The 24167-nt window shown below is 43.7% G+C and overlaps 2 protein-coding genes across 2 annotated transcripts in view; one reads left to right on the top strand and one right to left on the bottom strand.

Annotated features, from left to right (window-relative positions):
* The first annotated feature begins 594 nt into the window (after nucleotides 1–594).
* STRA8 (stimulated by retinoic acid 8) lies at nucleotides 595–14417 on the top strand. The gene is made up of 8 exons (XM_005421671.2): nucleotides 595–714; nucleotides 2445–2520; nucleotides 3775–3859; nucleotides 4258–4410; nucleotides 7303–7585; nucleotides 8931–9007; nucleotides 10667–10778; nucleotides 14312–14417. The coding sequence occupies exons 1-8, from the start codon at nucleotides 607–609 to the stop codon at nucleotides 14384–14386; spliced, it is 969 nt and encodes a 322-aa protein (XP_005421728.2). The 5' UTR covers nucleotides 595–606; the 3' UTR covers nucleotides 14387–14417.
* A 1451-nt stretch (nucleotides 14418–15868) lies between these two features.
* LOC102035121 (solute carrier family 23 member 1-like) overlaps nucleotides 15869–24167 on the bottom strand; it is a 20892-nt gene continuing 12593 nt past the window's right edge. Inside the window, exons 8-12 of the mRNA XM_031057543.1 lie at nucleotides 24101–24149; nucleotides 20314–20478; nucleotides 19351–19459; nucleotides 18270–18365; nucleotides 15869–17147 (exon numbers count right to left, since the gene is read on the bottom strand). Of these exons, the coding sequence (XP_030913403.1) occupies nucleotides 16861–17147; nucleotides 18270–18365; nucleotides 19351–19459; nucleotides 20314–20478; nucleotides 24101–24149 (706 nt within the window). The 3' untranslated portion in view covers nucleotides 15869–16860. The remainder of the gene's footprint in view (nucleotides 17148–18269; nucleotides 18366–19350; nucleotides 19460–20313; nucleotides 20479–24100; nucleotides 24150–24167) is intronic.

Below are 24167 nucleotides of genomic sequence, written 5' to 3'. Positions count from 1 at the left end.
AGCCGGGAAGGGCTTTCCAGGCGGGCGCTTCAGACTGTGGCAGGCCCGGCTGGGCCTGGATCTGGCCCTCTCGTGCAAGAGTATGTCTGGTATCGTTGCCCACAACAATGTGTCACAGTTTGTTGGGGAAAAAAAAAAATCTATGTTGTAAAGAAGCCTGTCATTTAGCACCATCAGTGGGAGCAGAGGAGTCTTAGTGCTTTGTGAAGCCAAGCCCTGGATTTTCCATGGAAACGAAACATAAATCCTTGTAGGGAAGGGTGCAGGAGATGGGAGGCTGGCTTCAGCTGGGTTGCTGTTAATTCTTAGTGGTGAATTAGGTTTTAGTAAGTACTTAACAGGCAGGTATCTCTCAGGCAAAGGAAATATTTCAAACTCTGTTATTTTCTACAGAAAAGATAAGCTCTTGTCAGTCAGCCTGATTTTTTTTCTTTTTGTCTATCCACTGTGCAGGCTGTAAGATTTCTTTCCCTTCACTTAGATATTTATTCAGTATAAATAAATGTTGCATTGCAGCTTTCAACAGGCACAGCTGGAGACTGTAGGAAGACACATGCCAAAGTGAGTCTCAATCCCCTGAGACACCGGCAAGAGGTAGAACACTGCATGGCAAAGCAGCACTTGCCACAGGCACACCACTGGGTTCCTCTGGCAAGACTCTTCAGCAGCTTGCGGGGAAGAGTTTTATCCCAGTCAGACAGCTGTGCCTCAAAGGTGCGAACAGTGACTCTTTCTCTCTGCGTCATTGTCATACATGAGCATGTTCACACTGAGCCAGGCTTAGCCTCAGTCTGTGAGGATGATCACTGTGTCTTTATGGGTGCCAGTATGTGTGTAATTTCACTGCATGCACCTTTCCTGGATCTCTTTATCTAAAGCTGCCAACTGAGCCTAAGCGAGTTGTCCAGTTTGTAGTTGCTGGGTCATGAGTTTATCATGTGCCTTATCTGTACTTTTCTTACAGGCTTTTTGCAGCATTTTTATGGCTTTGCATTTTCTTTTATAGTATTTTGGAAACAAACCAAGGGATCCCACAATGAAGCTGATGTCACAGCATTTTGTTCTGAAATCAGAGCAGTGAGTTTAGGGACAGAAGGAGTTAGAGAGAAAGGAATATTTCATTCAGCTTTATGAGGTGCACTTTGTCTTCATGACAGTGGAAAAATAAGTTCAGGAATAAAAGCAAACACCAGTACTGTTTCTTGGTCTCAACTAAAGGAAGAAACTATTTAGACAAAATTGTTTTTAAAGATGAAATTTACTCAAAATACTACTGAAAAGACTAAAATTACCATGCTCAAGGCAGAGGAGTAAACCTCAGGAGTATCTTCTCAACTCTGCAACTGATTTGTTTAGTTCCATTGGTTACCTTCAGTTTTCCAGTTCATAAAGCAGAGGGAGTAATGATTGTTTAGAACAAGAATTGTCCCCTGAATATGTCAAATCCCACTATATGTGGCTTGTGCCTGCTGAGTCCCTTAGCCCTCATGTAGGTTGAGGTAAGAGTTCAGTTTGCCATGTTCTGAGCAAGACTCAAGCTAACCTGAAGTCAGCAGGATCTCCAAAGCCAAGACTAAACAACGACTTCCTTTGCCTGGTCTAAGGGGACTGTGTTCACATGCCAATTCATGAAATTGCTTTTTCACAGTGTCTTGTGCCCCTTGTGTGACTCTTGGGAGCCAAGGAAGTTTAATATCTTTAAAAGTCTCAGTACAGAAGGTTGCTTGTAATCCTAGTGCTTGGTGCCTGGCTAAAATATCCAGCATGAAAGCTCTGCAAGGTAGATATGGGTGGTCTCACCATGCACAAAAATCCTGAAATATTTTGGAGATGTGTATGTTTTAATGCACTGGCCATGTGTTTTCAGTTGTACTTGGTATAGATGATGGAGGAATGATGTGCAGCGCTGAAGTTAATCCTGTTAATCCAGACTTTTGCTAGGAGAAGCCTTTGCTGTGTTTTATGCTGCTGTAATCCAGGTTACAGCAATGTAGAACATGGCAAAGACTTCTAGCAAAAGTCTCATGGGAAATCATCAGTAAAATCTTATGCCTTAAGTTGGTAGGCATCCAACAAGACTTCACAGCATGGTATTTCTGGACATGCTCCAAGAAGAGAACGATCCAAACAAGACCATTTGCTGATGAAAAAGATCTGAGTTATGTAGCAAATGTCTGTGTGATGGGGTGTTAGGTGTATGTGTTGCATAATAGATATCCAAATATTTATATTCCCTATTGAAGTTTACTCTTTTATTAATTCTTTCCCCTTTTCATATGTATAAGGGTAGCTAGTGAAACAACACTATTTTCACAATATATTTTCACAGAGCATGGAAATTACTGAAGGTAAACATGAAGGAGAAGCAAAGCAACAAAGGCATGTTAAAACATGAATCTAGTTAGAGCAGAGAACAATCAGTTCTGTTTTCTTCTTATGTTTAGTATCAGGTTTTGCGTAAGGCTAAGACATCTATCCAGAAGCTGGAGCAAACCTTGTGTTCTTTGCTGAAGATGAAAGGTAACTGTATGCAAGTATTTGCTTGGACAAAAAGCCTGGACTTGGTTTTTGTGTATTTGTTAAATAGAGACAGAAGTACACAGGAATTGTGCATTAAAGCATTGCAGCCAGCTGTGGCTTTAGTCATAGCAATAAGTAAGGGACAGTGAGAAGTCTGTCAATGCACTGAGCACTGTATCTATCTCAGAAATCCCCCTGTGTGCTTCTCCTGGTCACAGCAGTGTGGCACAGTGCCAGTCACAGCTGTCACCAGCACCCAGCCCTCCAGAGCTTAAACTGCACAACAGCACGTTGTGGTGTGAGCTAAAAGGATTTCCTAGGGTAGGAAATGGAAGCCTCTGAGTGTACTCTGATATAAATGGTTAAGAGAGATGCTACAGTTTTTTCTTTCAGCTTGGCAGGCCATGCCCATGCCCTGCTCTCTTACAGCCTGTGGCACCTTGGTGACACTGGCCAGCAGGTACTGTCTGCATTTGTGGCGGCTCCTGCTGGGGGCTCTCATGCCCCCAAGAACGTGCCTTCTGTTTAGTGCTGCTGGCCACTGCCTCTGCTAGCAGCAAGAAGAACTAGGGGCTGATAGCATAGAGGCTTTGGACTTGTTTTTTTGTCCCTTCAAGTGTCCAAATTCCTGTCAGCTAGAAAAAAACCTATTCATGTGACTTGCACCTCCAGTAATTTGAATCAATTAGAAGTCTTAGTGCTTAAAATGAACAACCTCATCTGAACCCACATCATTGGATAACCCATAAAAGTGAGTCACAGGTAGAAAGAATAATTTGACAGAGCAAAATTGAAAGGATAACAAGCAGGGGGGCTGGTTGAGGGGAGTTTGCGGCAAGCTTCCCCTTGTTTGTACTTGCATATATGTAAAATCCATAGTGCTTGTGAATCACAGGCTGGATGTCAGGGTTTTTCACATGCAATTTGTTCATTATAAGGTAATCAAAAAATTCTGTATTGACTAGTGTGTGCCCCTGAGTTTGATTTGCAGCTTGTTTCCACCATCAGTTCTCTAAAATCAATGTTAGGAAGAAGGCATTGATTCTAAGTTCCTCAGTGTTCATAAACTCCAAGTAGTGCTAGTTATGTTGTAGGAGAGACAGATGTTTCTTCTTTCACATCATTTTTGCCTAATGAAAAGCTCTGGCTTGTGAAGAACCAGTTGTTGACAGTGTTCTGCTTGGTTGGGGGCTGAGGGTGAGAGAGAAGCCAGAAGTGCCATTGATGTGACAGTGACCTTTCTGCTGACAACAGCCAGCTGCAGTCTGGAGGATGGGAGCCCATCCAGCTTGGAGGAAGTCAGGGAGGAGTATGTCAGGAGGCAATTTGGCAGTCAGAGGTAAGGGCTTGTACTACTCAAGAAAAGATGATAATATTTTGCACTTGCTCCCATCCCAGCATCTCTGAAACTCCTTGTCATTGCTACTGTATTTCCAAGCAGAGGTTTTTCCTCATGAGGAAAGGACAAAGAGGTTTCACCTGGACTGCTATAATCCCATGGAGTGCACAAACATTCTAAGCATGTTGTGAGTCTCATTTCCAGTCAGTGCTTCTATTTTTTTCCCTTCTATGTAGCTGATCTCTGGCAAGGATGTCTCATGGCCTTAAAAGCAAAAGAAGGAGGAAAAAGCTGGCTTGGGAGGAATGCCCCTAGGCTCTGGAGTCACCATGATGAGGGCATTATTAATCCAGTTGAGAAGTTATTAATGTGGCTTTTTTCCCTTGTGTTCTTTCCAGCACTACATCAGCCTCAGAAGATATGAGTGAAAGTGACTCTGCCATCTGGTATTTGCTTCAAGAATGTGAAAAACAAACACTGGAAGAATATGAGAAGCCAGAATTGATCCAGTTTTCAGACACTTTATCCCCAGATCTAGTGGAATTTGAACGGTAGGTGCACCCTACATTGCCTTCAGGTTTTTCATTTGTTTGCAGTTATCTCTGTGCATCCAGGCACTGCCGTTCATGCAGCCCTGCTGGAGCCTGTGTCTGCCTCACAGAAGCCTTGTGCCAGCAACTTTGGCCCTGCTGGTGATGAAGCTGATCACTTCCTAAGTCCCTGCAGCTTGCACATGGATGGACTCTTAGAGCTGTAGCAGCCCCCAGCTTTTCAGGCCTTGGTAAATCCCTGAGGATTTTTCACCCCTTAAGAAAAAGAAGAAAATTTCTTTCAAGTATGTCAGTCCCTGTGTTGCCACACTTTCCCACTGTATCTCTGCCGTGGGGCTAGATTTCAGGAGGGTAAGAATTGCTGCACCAGAGGAATTTGCTAAGAGTCTAGCTGTATGCGTTCCAGGGAGGTGCAGGAACCAGAGGTAAGCACATTCTTTTCCTCACAGGGATGCTCATCCTTCCTCTAATGGCATTGTTAGGAGGAGCTTGCACACTTGTTGCAGACCCTTAGGTCCTGGCAGCTTGGAGTACTTTTTTTAGTGGGATCAGAGTAGGGTAAGGCTGGATTCAACCAAGTAAGATCTTACAGTCCACAGCCTCTGGGCTGCAGAGTAGTGGTTGTCTGGAAGGTACCAGAATGCATTCTGCAACAATGCAAAATTGTCTGCAACACTGGGGAAGGGAGGAACCTAAACACTCGTGTGCTACACTTAGAGCTAGTGGATGTGAGTCTGTAAACCCTTTAAGCTCCTAAATGCCTGATGCAGGACCTAAAAGTCAAAGACTACCATTCTCATGTCAGTTGTCCATGTATTTATTTGGAAGTCATAATGGTAAAATTACTGGTTTTTTCCAAGGTTAGTGATATCTTAAAACCGAGTATTATACTCCATGTTCTTCTCCTTCCTGTCAGACAACACTAGGAGGTACTTTAGAGGTTTTATCCTGCATTTCCAACAGGATAAACTATTATTTGATTGCCAAGACATGAGAAACAGCTGCATGTGCAATCTATCCTACACCATCAAGCAGTGAATTTCACCCTAACCATTCCACAGTTAACAGCATGCAGTGCAGGAGAATCCAGAGCTGCAGCTGGCATCTGTTCCATGGCATCACCACCACAACCAAAATCTTCTGCAGTTCCTTCTTCTCTTTTGCTTTGAACTGCTGTGTATTTCTAAAAACCGCTTTGATCACCGGGTTTTTTCTCAAAAGGAGACTGCAGGTGGACCAGCAGATGGCACCAGCTTCCCACTCCTGCTCCTGCTTTTGCTCCTGTTAGAATTGGAGGTGGCTGTAGTTAAGGTATCGTTTAGAAGACCTTGAAATGTGCTGAATCAAGATTTTCAGGATTAGAAAAATCTGCTTCATCAAAGACTGCAGGACAGAGCCATAGACACCTGACTTTCCTGTTCTTTACTGACCAGGTAGACCAGGGCCTGTACTGTGCAGACTCTGGCACTTGTCCTGTAGTCCTAGGGCAGATTGCACTTGGTTTGTAGCTAATTCTTGTAAAAAAATGACCTTTTATAGCAGGCATAAAATGACAAGGACTCTTCAGCAAAGAAAGCAACAGTCTTTTGGTGATCATTTAATCACATTATTTGGGAAGCATCAGAAATGCTTTGAGCTTTGGCTGACTGAGTTTTTTCCCCTGTTCAGCAGCAGGAGATACATTGGTAGGACTTCACAGTGCTTTGTCCAGTGCAAAATGTGGTTGTCACCTTCCAGCTGGGAAGGAAATAGTTGACTTGTGCTTCAAGCTTAATTTCTTTAGCAGAGCAGTCTAATGGTGGTTCATGTTCTTCTGCTTGAGAAATTCCAGGTCCTTTGTTTGGAGCTGGACATCCAGAAACCTTAGTGAGTGCAATACCTTACATGAGAACACTTATTCCCCTCCCGGTATTTTGTCTCCAGCAGTGGTGGAAAATACTCCAGAGTGTAGAAACTTGGGTTTAAACAGGTTTATGTTTGCCTACAAAATTAGATTTTCAATATTGATTTGCTGGAAAAAATATTTACAAATAAAAAAGAACTATTTATTTTGAGTTACTTTCTCATACAATACTGTTCAGTTAATCAGGAAATGTGCTCATGTGGGACATCTTCCAAGGAATCATTTTGAGCCTAAACATAGAACCAATGACTGCTGTTTGTAGAGCTCTTGGTTTATACTCCTTTGATCTTTTTATTTTCGTCTGAGACTCTCTAAGCATTTAATTAATGTAAAATAACCTTCAGTGCTGCTTCCTAAAGTAGACATTATTATCCTGTGCCACACAGTGCTAACAGAAGAAGCAGGCTTGTTCTGAGATTTAGTCACTGCGTTGAAATTATGACCCCTGTGTTCCACCACTAGGTTCACTACAGACTGCATAAAAGTCATTGTTAGGGATGTGTTTCCTTAGATGTTAAATGGAGGAAATGGAGCTCCCATGCATAAGTCAGAGCATCCAGACCTGGGGCAGTGTCTGTCTGTCTGTATGTACAGTACCTAATGCATCAGGATACAGGATGCCTCAGCCAGGGCTTTAAAGTGCAGTGCAAAACCAGTAAATGTACAAAAAGTCACTTGCAGTGCAAAAGGTTCAGGATGCAAAGGCAAGTAACTGAAAATGTATTAAATTCCAGAATGAGGTTTGCCTGTACAACCTGCATTGCCTGGAGCTTCTGTTGTGAGGCAGTCGTGCTGAGGCTGAAGCTGGAGCCTGCCTTTTGCAGGTGAAATTGTCAGTGTTGGGCACCATTCAGTAATTGTATGAAGTCTGGGAGGCAGAGTCTGAAGTAGTTATGGATCACAGCTACTCCCTGGTGTCCTGCTGATTTTCAGTAGATGGCTGCCTTATAGCCTGCTCTTAAGAGATACTCCCTTTCCTTTCCTTCCAGATACCTGTATTTTTATAAGCACACAGTGGACCTGCTGGTAGAGCATGGAATTGTTTGCACTGGAGAGGTGCCTCTTCCTGAGGTCTCCACAGCTATTTCCCATCTCTGGCAAGAGCTTTCTGAAGAGAGCAGGGACAGCATCTTGCAGTACTGTAGCCAGAGAGATTTCCTCATGGATCCCAAGGCTGCTTGCCCAGAGCCTGCTTGCACTGAAGGTAGTGTGAGGGACAGCGGAGGTAACAGTGAGGAAGCCAGTGGTTCCTCAGTCTCCACACCAGAGGAAGTAAGTGCTCAGCAACATTCATAGTCTGCCTCTGAAACTCCAAGCCTTCAGATGCTGATTGGCTCTGCAGCTTTGAGTTGCAAACATACAGTAGTTGTAGCTACGTTTTCTCAAGATCATTGAATGCATACATGGAGACAATAAGCAGTCTTTAAGTAAATGCCTGCACCAGATTTTCTCTTGGTGAGATACCTAGTGAGCTACAGAAGTGGAGTGGCAGTGATACTGCTGGTCTCCATTGACTTGTGGAGTTTCTGTGCTAAGTAACAGTTCAATTTGCCCCTACCTTGGTCCAGGGACAGGGAGCAAGAACAAGAATTACACAGTTACACAGTGTGCTCTTCACACTCTCCAAAGAGCACAGATGATCTAAATCCAGAAGGGATACCTAGTTTGCCAAAGCCTGCTATGTTTTGGGTTGGGTGGGGTTTTTTCATCAAAGCACTTGGTAGCAAAGAGAAAGTATTTTTAGACCAGTCCCAGTGGTACAGGGCCAATGACTGCCTGTACCATGCACCTCTGCAGAGCCAAGAAGTCAGTGACTGAGTAGACCAGAGCATTTATTAATAAGAGATTGAGTGAATAACAGCCAGTTCTATCAATGGTTCCTGGAGCAGTGACTGCTGAAGTAACTAGCTGCTCGAAGAGGTATGTGTAATTTCATTAGCTGCAAGGAAGGGACAGATGTTTACCTTTAGCATGTAAGTAAATGGTATTGGCATGTTCTTTTTGAGTCACAAGACACAACTGATACTGCTCATTGCCTTAGGAAATGTCATGGGAATGTTCCCTGTATGGTATTTCTGGCACAGAGAGTGTGTGAACTGCATTATGGCAGAGTGAACTAATGACTTCAGTGGTCTGGCACACGGAGCATCCAAACTCCTTTGTCTAACTGGAGTCAGTTTTGGAGAGACTGGCTGGTACAGCTGAGATCTCCAGCCATAAGCAGCAGTCCACAGTCGAGTCTCTAAAGCACTGATACAATTCATGGTTCGGCGGACCCCCCCAGCCATAAGCAGCAGTCCACAGTCGAGTCTCTAAAGCACTGATACAATTCATGGTTTTTACTGATTTTTTGAAGATGTAATGTGAATAATTCCTAGAGGTTGAAGCACAGGCTTAAGGGAGTGGACTGACCTTGTGTTCCTAGCCATGAAGTACAGTTATTCCACATTATTCCTGCCTCCACAAAATCTCTTGGTTTACTCTAGCTGTAACCATACCTGTTAAATGTAAAGAAAGAATATCATGCTTTTAAAGACTTCATTATTAAAAATTATGCCCTAGGTAAAACTTTTTAGGTGACTGGATATGCTGACATCTGAAGTGATTTCTCTGCTAGGTGATGTTTGAAGATGCATTTGATGTTGCTGCTGGTTTCCTTGACAGAAGCAAGGCTCAGGGATTGTCCAGCCAGAGGTAAATTGCAAACACCCCTTTTGGCAGACACAGTACAATCATAGCCCACTGTCAGCAGTCCATGGCAAGTGCTCTTTGGAGTAAGACAACAGCTCTCTTTCTGAATAAATGGTCAGAATAGCAGCCTCCAGCAGCTGTGCTCACAATAATACTTCCTTCTAAGGGGAAAAAGTGGAACAACTAATGGTCATTTACAGCAGAATCAGTAAGAATCACTTCCTGAGAGCCCTATCACTTCAGGATAACTGAGGTCTTTCTGATTTTCTTTGCCATTCTGCACAGCTTTCTGTGTTTTCAATTTACAATACCTGTAATGTTTTCTTTTTCTCTCTCACTTACCAGGCCTGTGAGGGCCAAGAGGCATTCCCTAACAAATCAGCTAATCACAAGCCATACTCTCATGTAATGAAACAAAAATGATAAATTTTCAACATTTTCTCCTTTGTCTTACCCTAATTCAGTCACATGGAGGTGATCAGGTTAAAGTGTGGTTGACCTGAACAGTAACACCAAAGAAACACAGGACCTTTTAAATAATAACATCTCTTTCCTCTTCAGTTCAGATGAGTGACCTAGAAGAGAACATGTCAGATACAAAGCTGGCACTGCCTTTGATTTTTCCCAGTAGACCAAAGAAAGAAAAGCATTGTTTTCCTCAAGAGGAAAATCACATTATGATTCATTTTTTATGTATTCTTGCTACTTAGTCTTTGTTAAGATTGTTTCTCTTTGCAAATAGTGTCTTTAATCTGTGGGGGTTTAATCCCATTTTCTACTTATTTTTCAACATTTAGAGTGATCTTTAATGTGAATCTCTTCCTTTCACCACCATTCCAGATTCCAGGGCATAAATTAAAATAAGGTTGTTTTGGCTGATTATCAATATACTTGAAGGGATAAAAAACCTTAACAAATATTTATTTATTAAATAACATTTATTAGGTCACAATTTCCACTTGCTTTTAAAATAAGATTAAGTATTCCTTAATACTGCAAAGTATTACTATAATCTTTAAAGTCTGTTTTAGGTCCCAAATCAGTTTGATATTTCAATAGTCAACATTTATTGTTTTCTCTTTCTTGCCTGTTGTTCTGCACCTTGTAATTCTGGACAGAGCTGTGATGGCAGAACTTTGTAAAATCCCAGGAGGAATACAGAGGTGAGGTCTAGAATGAAAAGCTTAGCTTTGTGCCACAGTTACCTGAGAACACACCTGCCAGTTATAGCTAACATGTCATTTCATGATCACAGCTTACTGCATTCACTCAAAAACTTTACAGAAGTCAAAGATGTTCCTCTGAACAACCCTACCAAATACAGTCCCAAGTAACCATTGTTGCTGTCTGTTTTAAATGGATATTTACTTTTCCCCAAAACAGTGTTACTATGCTGTAATGTGTCAGCAAATCTCCTTATTGTGACACCAGTTCCTTGTATTTCTATTCTCTGTTCTTCCACACCTGCCTTGCACTGGGCAAACAGTATCTCATCAATGCATCCATCACAACTCCTCCCTGTCTCGCTTGGCTATTTTCTTTACTATCAGAACCACCTTGAAAACAGTTTGAATTCTTTTTTATTTATAAGTAAAATATGGAGGAGAGAAAGTAAGGAGAACAGAACAGAAAATTAAATACAGTATCTGATTCCATTTTCAGTTCAGCATTTGCAAGCTGCACTTCTGAAAATCCAGAGGATCACCAGAGACTCTATGTGCAGGTCACTGACTTCCTAAAACACCACTTCTTCACTAATACACAGTTTTGCCAGGTAAGCCTTGCCAAAGGATTGCTTATAGAAGGAGCAGTGTATTTCAGAGCAATGTATTTCAGGAGCAATGTCAGAAAGGGATTTTTGTATTCAATGCTTCTGATCATGTTGTCCAGAATGATTCCAAAAAGAACTTGGGGTTCATCATTTTAGATGTGTCATTCCAAAAGGCCACTAGGATTGCCTTTGTAAGAGATTAAGTGTGAGTGAGCACTTTGAATATTTTTCATTGGCAAATGACATGGGGAATTGTAAATTATTATTATTATGATGATGATGATGATGATGATGAAAGTTCCTTGTGGAAAAGCTTGAGTGACCTCCTCTGAGCAGGTAAAGCTCACTTTCCAGCTCTCCACCAACCCCCAGCTGCTTCATTCTGAGCTCAGTAGAACCACCTTCTGCTTGTCTGGGAGCCAGGCTCCCTGCCCTGAGCCCTCCAGTGGCAGGCCCTAAAAGCAGGATATCCATGTTCTTGAAAGAGCTGATGAAAAGCTCCTGAGCTTCCCCTTACCTTCAGCCTACTGTTGCAGGTTTGCTGAGCCAGAAGTCTTTGTGTTTCCATTGTTCTTCCTCCCCTTCTTGTCTCCCTGCCATGGAGGTGGCTCAAAGCTTGCACATGGGTAGAGAACTGAAAGGGATATACCCCTCAGGCAGAGCTTGTTTTGGTTCAGTCAGTGGTACCTCCACAGCAGCCATTGGTTTGCTGGTTTCTATTGCCCAGTTCCCACCTGGCCTTTGGTACCTGAGCAGATGCTCCTTTGAAGGAAAATAGAAGGTTTGTGATGAGGGGTAGTTGAGACAGAAAGCAAAGCAGAAACTGGTGTTGCACCACTGTCTGAATCTGTCACAGAGAGACTGCTGTGTGCCATTTGGTTCCCCCATCCTGGAGAGGGTATCACTAGAGAAGGTGCAGAGAATGGCAGCAAGCACAGGAAAAGGCATTGAATACTGTTAAGAGTAGGACTTTTCTACAAAAAAAAAGACTGAGGGGTACTGCAAGACCATTTTATTCGTACATGGTGTGGATGCAGTACACAGAATGATTACTTATTGTGTCTAACACTAGAAGAACAAGAAAGCACTAAATAAAATGAACAAACAACATATTAAAAATATTTACATGTAAAAATTACCACATTTAGACTCCAGGGTCATCAATCCATGGGCAATTACTAAATCTGAAGGTCCAGATTCAATATCCAGAGCAGGAGGACCTCACAGCACAGTTTGCTATAATGTACAAGTGTTTATTGTAAAACAGAGCACACTGTGTGCCCAATTCTTGCACTTTTTTCTAAACTTCCCCTGCTGGCTGTTGTCAGAGACCAGACACTGATCTCCACAGCCTTTTGGTCTGTGAATAGCTATGTTCTGTGTAAGAGCAGAGCTCTTCTTGTGTTTAAGTAAATGACTATGAACTCAGCAGGCCTAGAAAAGAAAGAAAAGCTTTAGGCAAGATATGGCATTTTCTGGTTTTAAATTTCTTTGGGAGTGTCATGCCTGGCATGGTCTCATCTCGTCCTTCTGCTTGGGGCTGCCTTGTTATGTGTGAGCCCCAGTCCATCTCACAGCTCCCAGATGAGGTGGTATGGGAACAGGTAGTGTCTCTTTCAAGGTTTAAAGAGGCACATTTAAAATAAGACTGGGAGTGATGGGAAGATAAGCAGCAAGAGAGCCCAAAGTACTGCAAATTGGCAGTTTGCTGTACTGTGTAGATCCAAAAGGAAATAAAAAGCTGCAAAGGGTTCTTTTACACAGGAACTTTTAGTTATCTGTGATAAGACAATAAAAAGGGAATTTGAGCAGAAATCACCCAGGCTAGATAATATGAAGGTCACAATCTGTTTTGATTTAGAGTGCAGAACAACACATCTAGACAGTGCTGCCAAGAGGCAAAAGAGTAGAAAAAGGAAAATATGACTGACAAGCTATTTTTTATTTTGAGAGCAGAAATTCGGATCCATGTCAAAGCAAACAGATTGAGACAGTTATGAAAGTGATTGCAGAGCAGGGATAGAAGATGTTCCAGCTAGCTTGAAACACACCAACTCAGGCAGCAGCAGAGAGATCAGTATAGGCTACTCACCTTCCCCCAGAAATTGGGCTGCTCAGAGCATCAGAGACTGCTGGACTTGACAGGGAAAGGAACCCGTCCTGCTTACCTTATCAGACTGAACCTCTGCAGACCATTCCCCTTCCCTGTGCTGGTGCCATGCTAGCACAGGAGTTTGGGCAGTGCTGGCACAAATTATCTCAAGCATAAAGCAGAGTCCCAGTACACTGTGCACACACCTTGTAGGAGATACAGAGGTGGGTAGCAAGTACAGTAAGTACCAAGGTAAGGCATGTGATGGGACCCCACTGAAATACAAAAGGCAGCCCATGGTCTCCTTTCCTTTCATCTGCAGAGCTGATGAGGTGATGGATTTTATTGCTGGTCATTCATGCCACTGCCATGTTCTGTCATTTCTGGTTAACTGTGCAGGTACAAACTGCAGCTACTGCTGTTGGACTGTGGATGGTCACAGCTACTGAGCACAGCTCCTCTTGAGCCACTGCCCTGGCTCTCAAGGCTGCCAAGGGCTTGCACCCCACTGCAACAAAAAGCTTCAGAAAGACTCATACAAGAGGAGAGGGGAAATCATTTGGACAAGGAAAGGGAGAACGCTTAAAAGGGCAGGGACACCAAAATGAGAACAGGAACATGCTTCTGCAGTATATGATAGAGAAATATTTCTGAGCATGAGATTAGTTAAGCAATCTTGTAATTTTTCAAGAGCTGTTGTCTTAAGGTCACATCATAAGAGAAGCTTAGCAGCAAAGGCAGTAATGAGTTAATTTAGACTGAGATCCAAAGGTTTTACCTAAATGAAACTCAGTGGGGTTTTTTTCTAAATAGTACTGAGCACCTTTGTGTCTTCAAAGGCACACTTTTAAAATTATGGATTTTAGATGAGTCACTTGACAAGCAAGTGGTATTTAGTGCTTCTTAAGCTATACATTTTCAAACATCACCTATTTTTAAAAGCAGTATTTCACTGAAGAGTCTTGCATCAATGCATAAGGTGGACTAGATGGACTGCAGGCATGAATACTTTTATCTTCCAGACTTTGATTTCTCAAGAGACACTTGTTCTCTGTAAACTGGTGAAAGAGAAGACCCTTTCCTTCTGTTGCTAAAAGTGGAGCAAAGCCTGAAGTTGGTAGAAGTTAAGGCCTCAAGGAAACTCTCATACCTTCAGAGCCTGTTATGTGACAAACTTGCTACCACAGTCAGTAAGAGCTGTCTAGATGATGTAAATAGACACAGGGTGGAGCCCTGTGATTTTAGAAGGAAATTGGCAGAAAACTTTAGCCTTTCTTCATCAGGCACCTCAGGAACTCATCAAGTGCTGGTGGCTGGTTCAGAGAGGGGGGAGGGCTCATGCTGCATTTTCTGATACATCAGCTCTTGACCAGCTCACTGTAGATTTGAAATTCAATGAACTCCTGTGGTTTTTAATCCTGCTTGACTTTGGGGGGGCTTTCAGGAAGAAGATCTTCACTATGATCATGAGACCGTGATGCTGCGGTGCACGGAGACCTTCGATGATGACGATTTCTAAGCAGTGTCTCCAGCAATGTTTTGCCAAGCCCTGCCAGGTACACCAGGCATGGGAGAAGCCTCACCTCTCTCAGTGAGCTGCCTCTCTCAGCAGAGTGTGGAGACACTGTGTTGAAGTGGTTTGTTACCATTGACTTCTCCTTCCCTCATTAGTAATTCTTGATATATCAGTTGAGTAATTTATACTTTTTAAAGGTTTTAAGGGTCTTAGCTATTTATTAATATATGTTTTTACCCATTGCTATTTAATGTTTAGCCTTGCTTCACAAAGAAACAGAGGCATGTACAGTTAAGTGACCTTGCCTAGCATAAGGTGTGGGAAGAGCAGCAGGGAGGCCAGATCAGTGGCAGTCTGCACACTCCCACAGGATGCAGGTCTCAAACTGCACCCTGCAAAAGTCACCTCCTGGCAGTGATTATTCTTCTGGTGCAATTTTTCATCTTGGGCTCACAAGGAAAGAGGGATTTCCTCACAGAGAGTGGAATAAGGCTCTTCTGTCTCATTATGAGGACAGCAGCAGTGAGCGCCCACTCCCCAGTCACCCAAAAAAGTGCAGGCACAGTAATACATTTTGGTTTACTTTAGTGAAGTGTGTAAAGCTGAGTGATCAGCCCTGTGCTCTTCTTCCACATCTAATTCTTGGATGAGTAGTGCTGCTCAGATAGTGTCTTGGAATTAAAAATGCTGTGAAATTGAATAAAGTCCTTCACATCTCTGAGTTATCATTAAAGGCTCTCTGCAGACTTGAACAAACTGTATTCTGACAGTGGTTATGTTGAGGTCATGCTACCAGCCATCACAAACAGAAAGGATGGAAGTTTTATTTTAAAACCTAAACTGAAGTTGGTGTGCCTAGCTGTCCAACTTCAGCAGCCAGCTTTTAGACTGAGTCCAAGAGGCCTGGACTGTGGCCCAGCATTGCTTTGGTGCATAAAAGCGTGATACATTCAGGCAAAAACACGCGGAGCTGAGTACTGAAGTACAAGGGAAGAATAAACACTACAGAGCCCTTTCTGTCCCTGCAGTTGAGGTTGTGGTAGCATCCCCAGATGAATGTTTGCCCCGCTGCTGTGTTTGCCCCGCTGCTGTGTTTGAAAGTGGGGTTGCAGGGGTCCTGTTTGGGTTTGAGAGCTCTTCAGAGTTCTCCAGGGTGCAGCCTTGCCATTCCCTGGCCTTCCGAGTGTGCTTCATTTAGACATGCTGGCATTGCTTTGAGGCTAGAAGCATTGTAATGACATTAAGGGGAAGATGAAGAACATTATTTTGGTCCCTCCTCTTGCATGATCATAGTTCATAGGAGTGCAGGCCTGCAAGTGATTCTTTGAATACCACCTGCCCCTTGCTCCAGCAACGACCCTGAGAAAATACCATTACAGTGTATATGTTATTATTTATTATACTTACAAAAAACAAGTATTCATCTCAATGAAGGAAACACAAGTTTATGCTACAGCAACAATTTTATTACACAGCACCAGGAACCACAGGACCACATGTGATCACATTGCATGTGGCCCTACAGGTTGAAGCTAATAGGGAATAGGAGCAATAACCTGTGCACCTGTTTTCCAGAGAAGTGCTTTTCACCACACAATCACCACACTAGACCAAACAGGTACAGCAAGGGTACACAGGACACAGCAGCAGCATAGAGATGTGTAAGATTGTGAGCAGAAGTGCTTTCTCCATTATATTTGAGGAGGATTCCTTCATCTTTGTAGGGTTGGATGCCCTACAGCAAACTGGTTCTCCTGAGACTCCTCCCAACACTCCAAAGGTGGGATACATTTCAGTAAGGCTGGTTTTTTCTGTTAGGTCAAGAACCTAACTAAGGTCTCTAAAGTCCCTCTGTGGTCTGAGGCAGAAGAGACATGTTCAGAAGACAATCCATCCCATTAACTTTAGATGCCTCTCTTACAACAACATTCATTTGACTGGCTAAATGATGGGAATTTGGAATGAGATGAATCATGAGCTAGAGGCACCTGCTCCTTCCCTTGGCCAGGATGAGGTATACAACACAAGGTGAGAGGTGGGTGTTGCTTTAAGGTGCTGGGGATTAACCCCAACCCAAGGGATGCCTGAGAGTGGTACAGGGCCCATGTCAGGGAAGCTCCTTCAGCTGCCACATCAGGGGACAGGAAGCCCTTCTGCTTGAGCTGAACAGCTGCCCCTTAGGGTGCCCAAGGGTCAGTGCAAGAAGGAAACAGAAAACCTTTCCTAGGCATTTCTTGGGCTTTGGTGTTCCCCGAGGAGGGATCAGGTTCTTCCTACAAGTGAGCAGGCAGGAAGAGAGAAGGAAAAAATTACTTCCTCAAGGCCATCAGTGGTGCAGTCAGCTGAGCTGGGAAGAAGACATTATTCTTTTCCTGCTTCCCCCTCTAACAGCTGCCAGCTCATGCTCAGATGATAAGGGCTGCAGACATACTTTCAGACCTCTGTTTCTAAGATGAGTTCACTTGCAGGTGAGGTGCTTATATCCTTGTATCAGCACCGATTGGTGTATCAGCACCAACCTCAGAGTTTTTTTCTAAGCTTGCTTCAACACTGGTTTTCTGCCTAGCAGCCTTCAGTTCATCCATTCTCTTGTCACCAGACAGTTTTCTGGGGCAAGCAGGGAGATAGCGAAACCAAGAGACATTGCAGTATCTGGTGCCTATGCCAAAGGGAAGATCATAGACCTTGGAAATGAGCTGAGAGCTCTCCATCCCTCCCTTGTGGCTTTGTTTCCATGCCAGGAGTCCCCGCTCTTCCTGTGTTCCTGCAAGAGCAAAGTGAGGTTGTTGTGTTTAAAACAGCAGGGCTGCTTTGTGTGCCTCACACCCACTGCTCAAATCCCAGCAGACCCTGCACAAAATACAAATCCCTTCTACTTAAACCCTTCCAGCTCCAAAGAGCTCTACAAGTATTCACTAATGAGCTTCCAGATAATAACCTTTTCCTGCAACAGCTTCCAGATAAGCAGCCTTCTCCATGCTTTCCATGGGAATCATATATACCAAGAAGTTTTCACCTGCCAGAGGAGATCCAAGAACTGTTCAAAGGGAAGGTTCATGCAGTGCTGGGAAAGCAATGCTGGATGTTAACTGCCCAGACAGACACTTCAGAGCAGATTTAGCTAGCAGTTACTAGTCAGTCACAGGTATTTACCCTAGCCAAAGGAATTCCTAAGTGCCTGTAACTGCTGTGGCAGCAAAGAACCTCTTGGGAAAGGGAGTGATCCTACCTGTAAATTCTGCCCAGAGGAGCTGATGATTGAAGGCTGCAGGAAAATTAATGAGCCAAAAGGAGACTGGCTTTCTGAGAAGCCACAGACAGTAACAGAATCTGGTTAACAGAGCGTCCTTTCTTCCTGCTCTTTTCCTGCAGCAGAAAAGAGGGTTTCCTCTCCTATGCTTATGCCCTCCTTCCCCATGCTAGATGAAAATCCAAGGCTCTTTGCTGTCTGTGAGGGCCAGCACCAGCATTTCCTACTGCTTTCCACTGCTGTGGCTTTAGCTCAGCTTCAGCTTTAGCAGCTCCCATACTGGCACACGTTGGCTCCTTCCACTTCTTATAGCTGCTTTCCTCTCTCCTTTTAACTAGCAATATGGTTTTAGGCAGGCATGTTCCCTGAAAGATGTTTGCCAAATAAACCTTTTCTTCAGCCTGAGTTCTTCCTGACAAATTATTTTATTTTTGATAAGCTGCTGTTATCCAGCCAGAGACCATTTCAGTGATGTCTCCTGTTCCTCACCGCTCTCTGGGAGAAGTGCAGTCACATGGTGTTTCATGGTTGCCAGCACAACTCCTATCCATAGAACAGGAGTCATGAAAACAAAAAGTACCAGGGAACAAACCCTTGGACAGGCACAAACTAGCAGCTCATTTCAGCAAATCCTACCTGGAATGGTGTTATCCAGGATAAAGCCCAGAAATCCACCCACAAACATGCCAGTGGTGAGAAGCACCAGGATCACTTGGTCAAGCTGGATGATTCCTAGCCAAAAAAAAAAAAAAAAAAAAAAAAAGCTTTGGATCGTGGTGTAGGAAGAGCATTTTACCTGTTTTACCAGCAACATTTCTGGTGCCAAGAGGCTGCAAGCGGCATGCTTGCTTGGACTAGGCTTGCTTGGATGAGACTTGCAAATCCAAAGCGGAGTGTAAGATTTGGAGTGGAAGGGAGAATGATCTCACAGCCAGTTTCAGACCTACAGTTTTATTCTACATGATTATTCACAGACCTAGAGTGGACAGGAGATGGCTCATAAATACATTAAGAGCTTATTAACAGTGCAGACCCCAGCACTGTCTGAGAAAAAGCCACCTTCTGCTCCAAACACATTCAGCATGTGCACAACATAACACCTATCAGCTCCCTACAGAGCACGAGCTTCAGTTCCCAAAGAAATGTGAGTATATTTAGCATGGGATTTCAGCACCGCAAGCTCATCAAATGTGATGTTTCCCCTTGAGGGCTGATGGCCATGAACAGTGGCACTGAGCATCTGACAGGACATCTATAGAGCATGTGGTTTGTGGGCCCAGCTCTTTAATCAGCCCACCCAGCACACCATGTATGCTTTAAGAGAGGACACTCTGGCCTTTGTGATGAAGACATCAGTCACACAAGACACACTGAAGGATCAGCTGCTGGAGAACTGAAATTTTCAATAAAGTGAACTTGATGGAATTTAGTAGAGGAGTATGCTCTTGCATTTTGAAACCACAGCATTTTATTGTGTATGAGCACATAAGAAAGCCTCATTCATGAGAATCCAGTCACTGACCAAAAGCAGAGATTTCTGCACCAGAGCTATGCATCCAGGGCAAAAGGTAAAAATAGCCCTCACAGAAAGAAACAGGCAACAGTCAAAGCACAGATTTCAGCATTTCATAAGGGAAAAACTATTTTAGAAGATTTCTCTGGTCAGCCTTTCCTTCCATTTCATGCTACAGAAAATGCTTCTGATGTCACTTCTTACCTGTTTTCAGCAGAGCACTATTTTTGCTTGCCCAGTTGGGAATTGTGAGGCCAGCAAACAGAGAAAATCCGAAGATAAAGATGTTCCTTGAGGAGTTCATATCTGTATACTGCACAGAGAAATTTCATACATTACAACTCTGGATTACTGTTGTGTTCATGAGACATGGTGGGATGCAAACACTGGAATCAGGAATGGACCCAGCCCTGGTGCTGCTGGGGCATTTGTGATCCTGCAGTCCCCAGTGCCAGCCAGCCCTGCCCATGCCAGGGAGCCCTCTGGGATTCAGCCCCTCAGGGTACAGCCCCTTATCTTTACCTGAGGAATTGCCAACATAAATGTTTGCATTGCTGCAGTGTGGTTATAGCTGACACAGTCTGTAAGAATCTGACTTCAAACTGAGGGTTTTGTGTGCAGTTTTGGGCACCACAATATAAGATATAAAACTATGAGTAAGTGTCCAAAGGAGGGCCACAAGGATAGTGAAGGGTCTGGAGGGGAAGCTGTATGAGGAGTAGCTGAAGGCACTTGGCCTGTTCAGCCTGAAGAAGAGGAGACTGAGGGGAGGCCTCACTGCAGTCTGCAACTTCCACATGAGGGGAAGCAGAGGGGCAAGTACTGATCTCTTATATCTCATTACCTGTGACAGCAAATGGCATGAAGCTGAGTCAGGGGAGGTTTAGGTTGGACAGCAGAAAGAAGCTTTTCACCCAGGGGGTGACTGGGCACTACAACAGGCTCCCCAGGGAAGTGGCCACAGCACCAGCCTGACAGAGCTCAAGAAGTGTTTGAACAATGCCCTCAGGCACATGGTGTGACTCTTGGGGTGTCCTGCTCAGGGCCAGCAGTTGGACTCAATGGTCTTGATGGGTCCCTTCCAACTGAGCTTATTCTGTGATTCTCTGTTTCAATGACATGAAGTCCCCTTCACCAGGGATGCAGCAGCGCTCACACAGCTGTTACCTGCAAACTGGAAATGCCCACTGCCGTGATAACTCCGAACATCACGAGGAACATGCCTCCAATCACAGGGATGGGAATGCTGGCCAGCATGGCCCCAATCTTCCCCAAGATGCCGCTCAGGAGCATGGCACAGGCACCAGCAATGATCACCATTCGGCTCCCCACCTGCGCCAAGAGGAAGAGGAGGCAGTCATGCACTGACTGGCAGAGGAAGGCCAGCGGGCAGGCTCCAGAACCAGCCTGTCAGGTAGGTGCTGCAGCCCTGGCCCTAGCACTGCTTGGCACGTTCAGGGACAGGTCTGGATACAGCTGCTGGTGAGCTGGGATGCTGACACTGAATGGGAAGCATCAGTGTTTGGGCACCACAGATATTTATCACGTAAGGCACGCTGAAAGCACCACACCTATTTACTCAGTGTTATCCTCTCTCCTACTACTGACAGAACTTCAACAGTTTGCTATTAAACTGAAATAAAAAAAAAACTAATTAAGAGCACAGTAATACCCACTTGTTCTTGCTTTAGCCTAGAAATATCTTGGCATACCTACAAGCCTGTCACTGCAACCCCCCAGCCAGTTCACTGGACAATCCTTCCGTCAGGGTTTGGATTGACATCCAGAAGTGGCTTTCAATGAGGTATCCCACAATGATCCCTCCATTCCCTGGAGACCAAGATTTCAGAGACCAGAGCCGGCTGGCTGCTCCATCCTAAGCTCTGGGATCTGATATATCCTTTCTATGGTCAAGAAATGAGAAGTGAGGAAGTCTTTTGCTCTGTCCCTATCTCTAATCACCCATCTATCTTCAGCAAAACCATTTTTTTCTCATTTTTTCCCATAGGCCTTTTCTTGGTTAAGCACTACAAAAAAGATGGGATGAAGGACCAAGCCATGCCCTTTATTCAGATCTGTCAGAGTATATGAATAGGAAAGAAAAAGAGTATCTGCCAAACAAAGGGTTGAAAGAGAAAGTGAAAAGGAAAGCAGTAATATTCATTAAACTTCCAAGTCAAGACTTGCCTTGCCTACACCAAAACTTGGACTGCCAAAGAATCATGTTAAACTTACAATATTTGTGTCAGGGCAGCTCTGTAATCCTCTGCAAACATTTTATAATTCAATTAAATATTTTAATCCCTCCCTTCAAATATTTGAAGAATGTCTAATTGCAGGACAGGCTTTTTGTGAATGCTTTCAACAAAAACATTCTCAGTAACTAATAGTGTCTCTTTTTAAGTATTTCTTAAATGTGTCCATTTAAAATATTTTAAGTCTTTCTTGATTGTGAAAGATAAATAAAAAAGACTTGGTGTGGAGTTTCAAAATAAAATCATGCATTTCTTTCAGGTGCTTCATTGCTTTTTATACTCTGGCTTAAAACCTTGGGACACTATTACCATCTATATGTTAATTAATAAAAGTCAACAGATCTATTTGTTCCAGGATTAGAACAAAGATTCAAAGTCTTAATTTGCTAAAATGTTGAATTACCAAAGTATATGGAGTTGGCCTTAAAAGCAAAACACCTAATCCAGTGATAGCACTGTGGCCATATTCTGCTAAAGCCACTAGTTTGGTGTTTGCTTCAATTATGTCAGGAAAATGATAAAATCAGTTCTCTTTCTTAAGGCTGAAGTAACTGCAGGGTTCCCCACAATATGTGGTGACTCTCAGGCCTTTACCTCTCTTTAAAATCCTCCTTTTCTTGGAGGACACTGGCATATTGGGCCTGATCAAGCAGTTTAAATATTGGTGTCTGATACCATGTAAGATGTTGCATTTTGGCAGCTTCTAGCAGCTTCTCCTTGCCTTATCTGTCAGCCCTGTATGTATCTGAGATCTCCAAAGACTTCTCCAGTGGTGCTGGACATCTGTGTTTAAGAGAGGAAACAAGTCCCTCGTGTTTCCATTTGTTATGGAAAAACATGTTTCCCACGTAAAAAAAGGAATTAAATCTGCCTTGTGCTCTCAGCACCCCCATCTGTCCCAGCCAGAGTGTTTACACTGATTTAAATTGACTGAGATGCTTACACTAATTTAAATTGACTGAGATGACACTGTTTTCAACTCTTTCAAGTGTGGACAGAGTGAGCAGAGGCGAGATCCAAGGGAAATACCTCTCCTGAATCAGCAAGGGTGGCATGTCCTCCTGGAGGACTTAGCTTTCATTGTGAGAATATATGTCTTGTAACCTGGTAATTCTGAATTTGGGCAGCATCCCAAACATACAATGCATGCAGCAAACTGCACATCAGGAAGAGCTGGCTCAGGTAGATGGTTAGTATGCACAGACTTCCTAGTGACAATGCACACATGGTGATAGGCTGAACTGGACTCCATGCACACATCCAGACAGCCCTTGGTGCTCGAGGCAGCCACCTCAGTCAAACACTAACACTGCCATGTGTGAAAAATGGTTATTGTCAGTGAGGTTTATAAAATCCAGTGAAATAAGCAATATTATAGAATGGAAGCTGTAAGGATTTATTTACTGACTCACAACTCTTCTGGCTTATCATTTCTTATTTGGCAATGATTTGAAAATGTTGTCCAGTTAGCAGCTAGATGGCTGTCAGCCTATCCTATGGCTGCAAAGCTTAGTGAAAATCTTTGATGGGATTGTCAAGCTTATCTCTGGAAACTTCTTTCCCTGATAAGTGCAATTAATATACTCAAGGGACTCACAGACAAACCTTTGCAATCACATTTTTTAACCCTGAAGAAATAGTCTACCCTTCACATGATTGCCATCCTTGGGCTACAGAGTTGTGGAATTTGAAGCCCTATTAAAAATTTACCCTTTCCCTTTCTCTCCTCTCCCTCTCCATGCCCGTACAGCTTAGCTCAGATGTAGCATTGTCTCTCCAGCCTTACCTAGGCCAGGTGTCTGAGTGAGTGCACTAATTCCCCATGCATGCCAGAGGCAGAGAAAGGGAAGCACTGCCCACCTGTTAAGTCATTCGTAGTGCTGCTGAGCTGGTCACACACGTCCCAAGGCACAATTTTCCCCTGTTCTAAGTTATATATTGTTGGGGAAGATGAAACAGGAAAGCCTTATAAATATGATTGTCTGGCAAAAGATTTTGAGAATATAGAAACTATAAGCAAGATTGAAATGAAAGCAAGCTTTGAGATACCTTAGTTACTGAACAACTGGAAAACAATGGTATGGCCAGACTGGAGGTAATCCCCTTTTGATGAAACAATACCCTCTGCTTGCAGACAGGTCCAAGGGTCAGAGCAGACCATACTAGCTTAGAAGAAGGGGTCCAAAGAGTAGTTTTTACGGTTTAAAGTGTAACACAGTATAGTAATGTAATGATTCTTATAGGCTGTATGTAAATGCTATAGGATGTGTATATGGTACTAGATTGGTTAGTGAGAATTAGAATATTCAACACGGAAGAAGATTTATTGTATTGTAATGAGAACCTCACTCTCTTACCCTTTAACACTCTTACCTTTTTTACTCCCTTACTCTCTTACCCTCTCACCCTCTCTCTACCCCTCTCTGCTCTCGGGCCTGCTCCGAGCTGCGGCTGGCAGCTCCCAGCAGGGCTCTGCACCCGGGCCCTTTGCAATAAACCACAGGTTCCACGACCTGGCTTCAGAGATCTCTTGTCTCCGTCTGTCCCGACCGTCCTACCCCCCGACACTTCGACAATATATAAGTTATAAAACTTTTGGGAGGTGGCCTGAGCTCACTCCCCAGGTCCAGCACACAGCCATGTGCACAGCTCCCTGCACACATCCCCTCCGGGAGGCACCACCCTCCCGCGAGGCTCACCTTGGTGATGCCCAGGGCTCCCACATTCTCGCTGTAGGACGTGGTGCCGCTGCCCGTGCCCCAGGCC

Source organism: Geospiza fortis, unplaced genomic scaffold (genome assembly GCF_000277835.1).
Source record: "Geospiza fortis unplaced genomic scaffold, GeoFor_1.0 scaffold186, whole genome shotgun sequence".
NCBI classification, from domain to species: domain Eukaryota; kingdom Metazoa; phylum Chordata; class Aves; order Passeriformes; family Thraupidae; genus Geospiza; species Geospiza fortis.
Note: the sequence above shows the minus strand (reverse complement) of the source record. Positions and strands in the feature narration are given on the sequence as shown.

Coding starts and splice junctions, on each gene's coding strand:
- STRA8 (XM_005421671.2), top strand. CDS start 607: ATGGCAAAGCAGCACTTGCCACAGGCACACCACTGGGTTCCTCTGGCA. Junction 7,586..8,930: donor CAGTCTCCACACCAGAGGAA/GTAAGTGCTCAG, acceptor TTTCTCTGCTAG/GTGATGTTTGAAGATGCATT. Junction 9,008..10,666: donor CAGGGATTGTCCAGCCAGAG/GTAAATTGCAAA, acceptor TTCCATTTTCAG/TTCAGCATTTGCAAGCTGCA.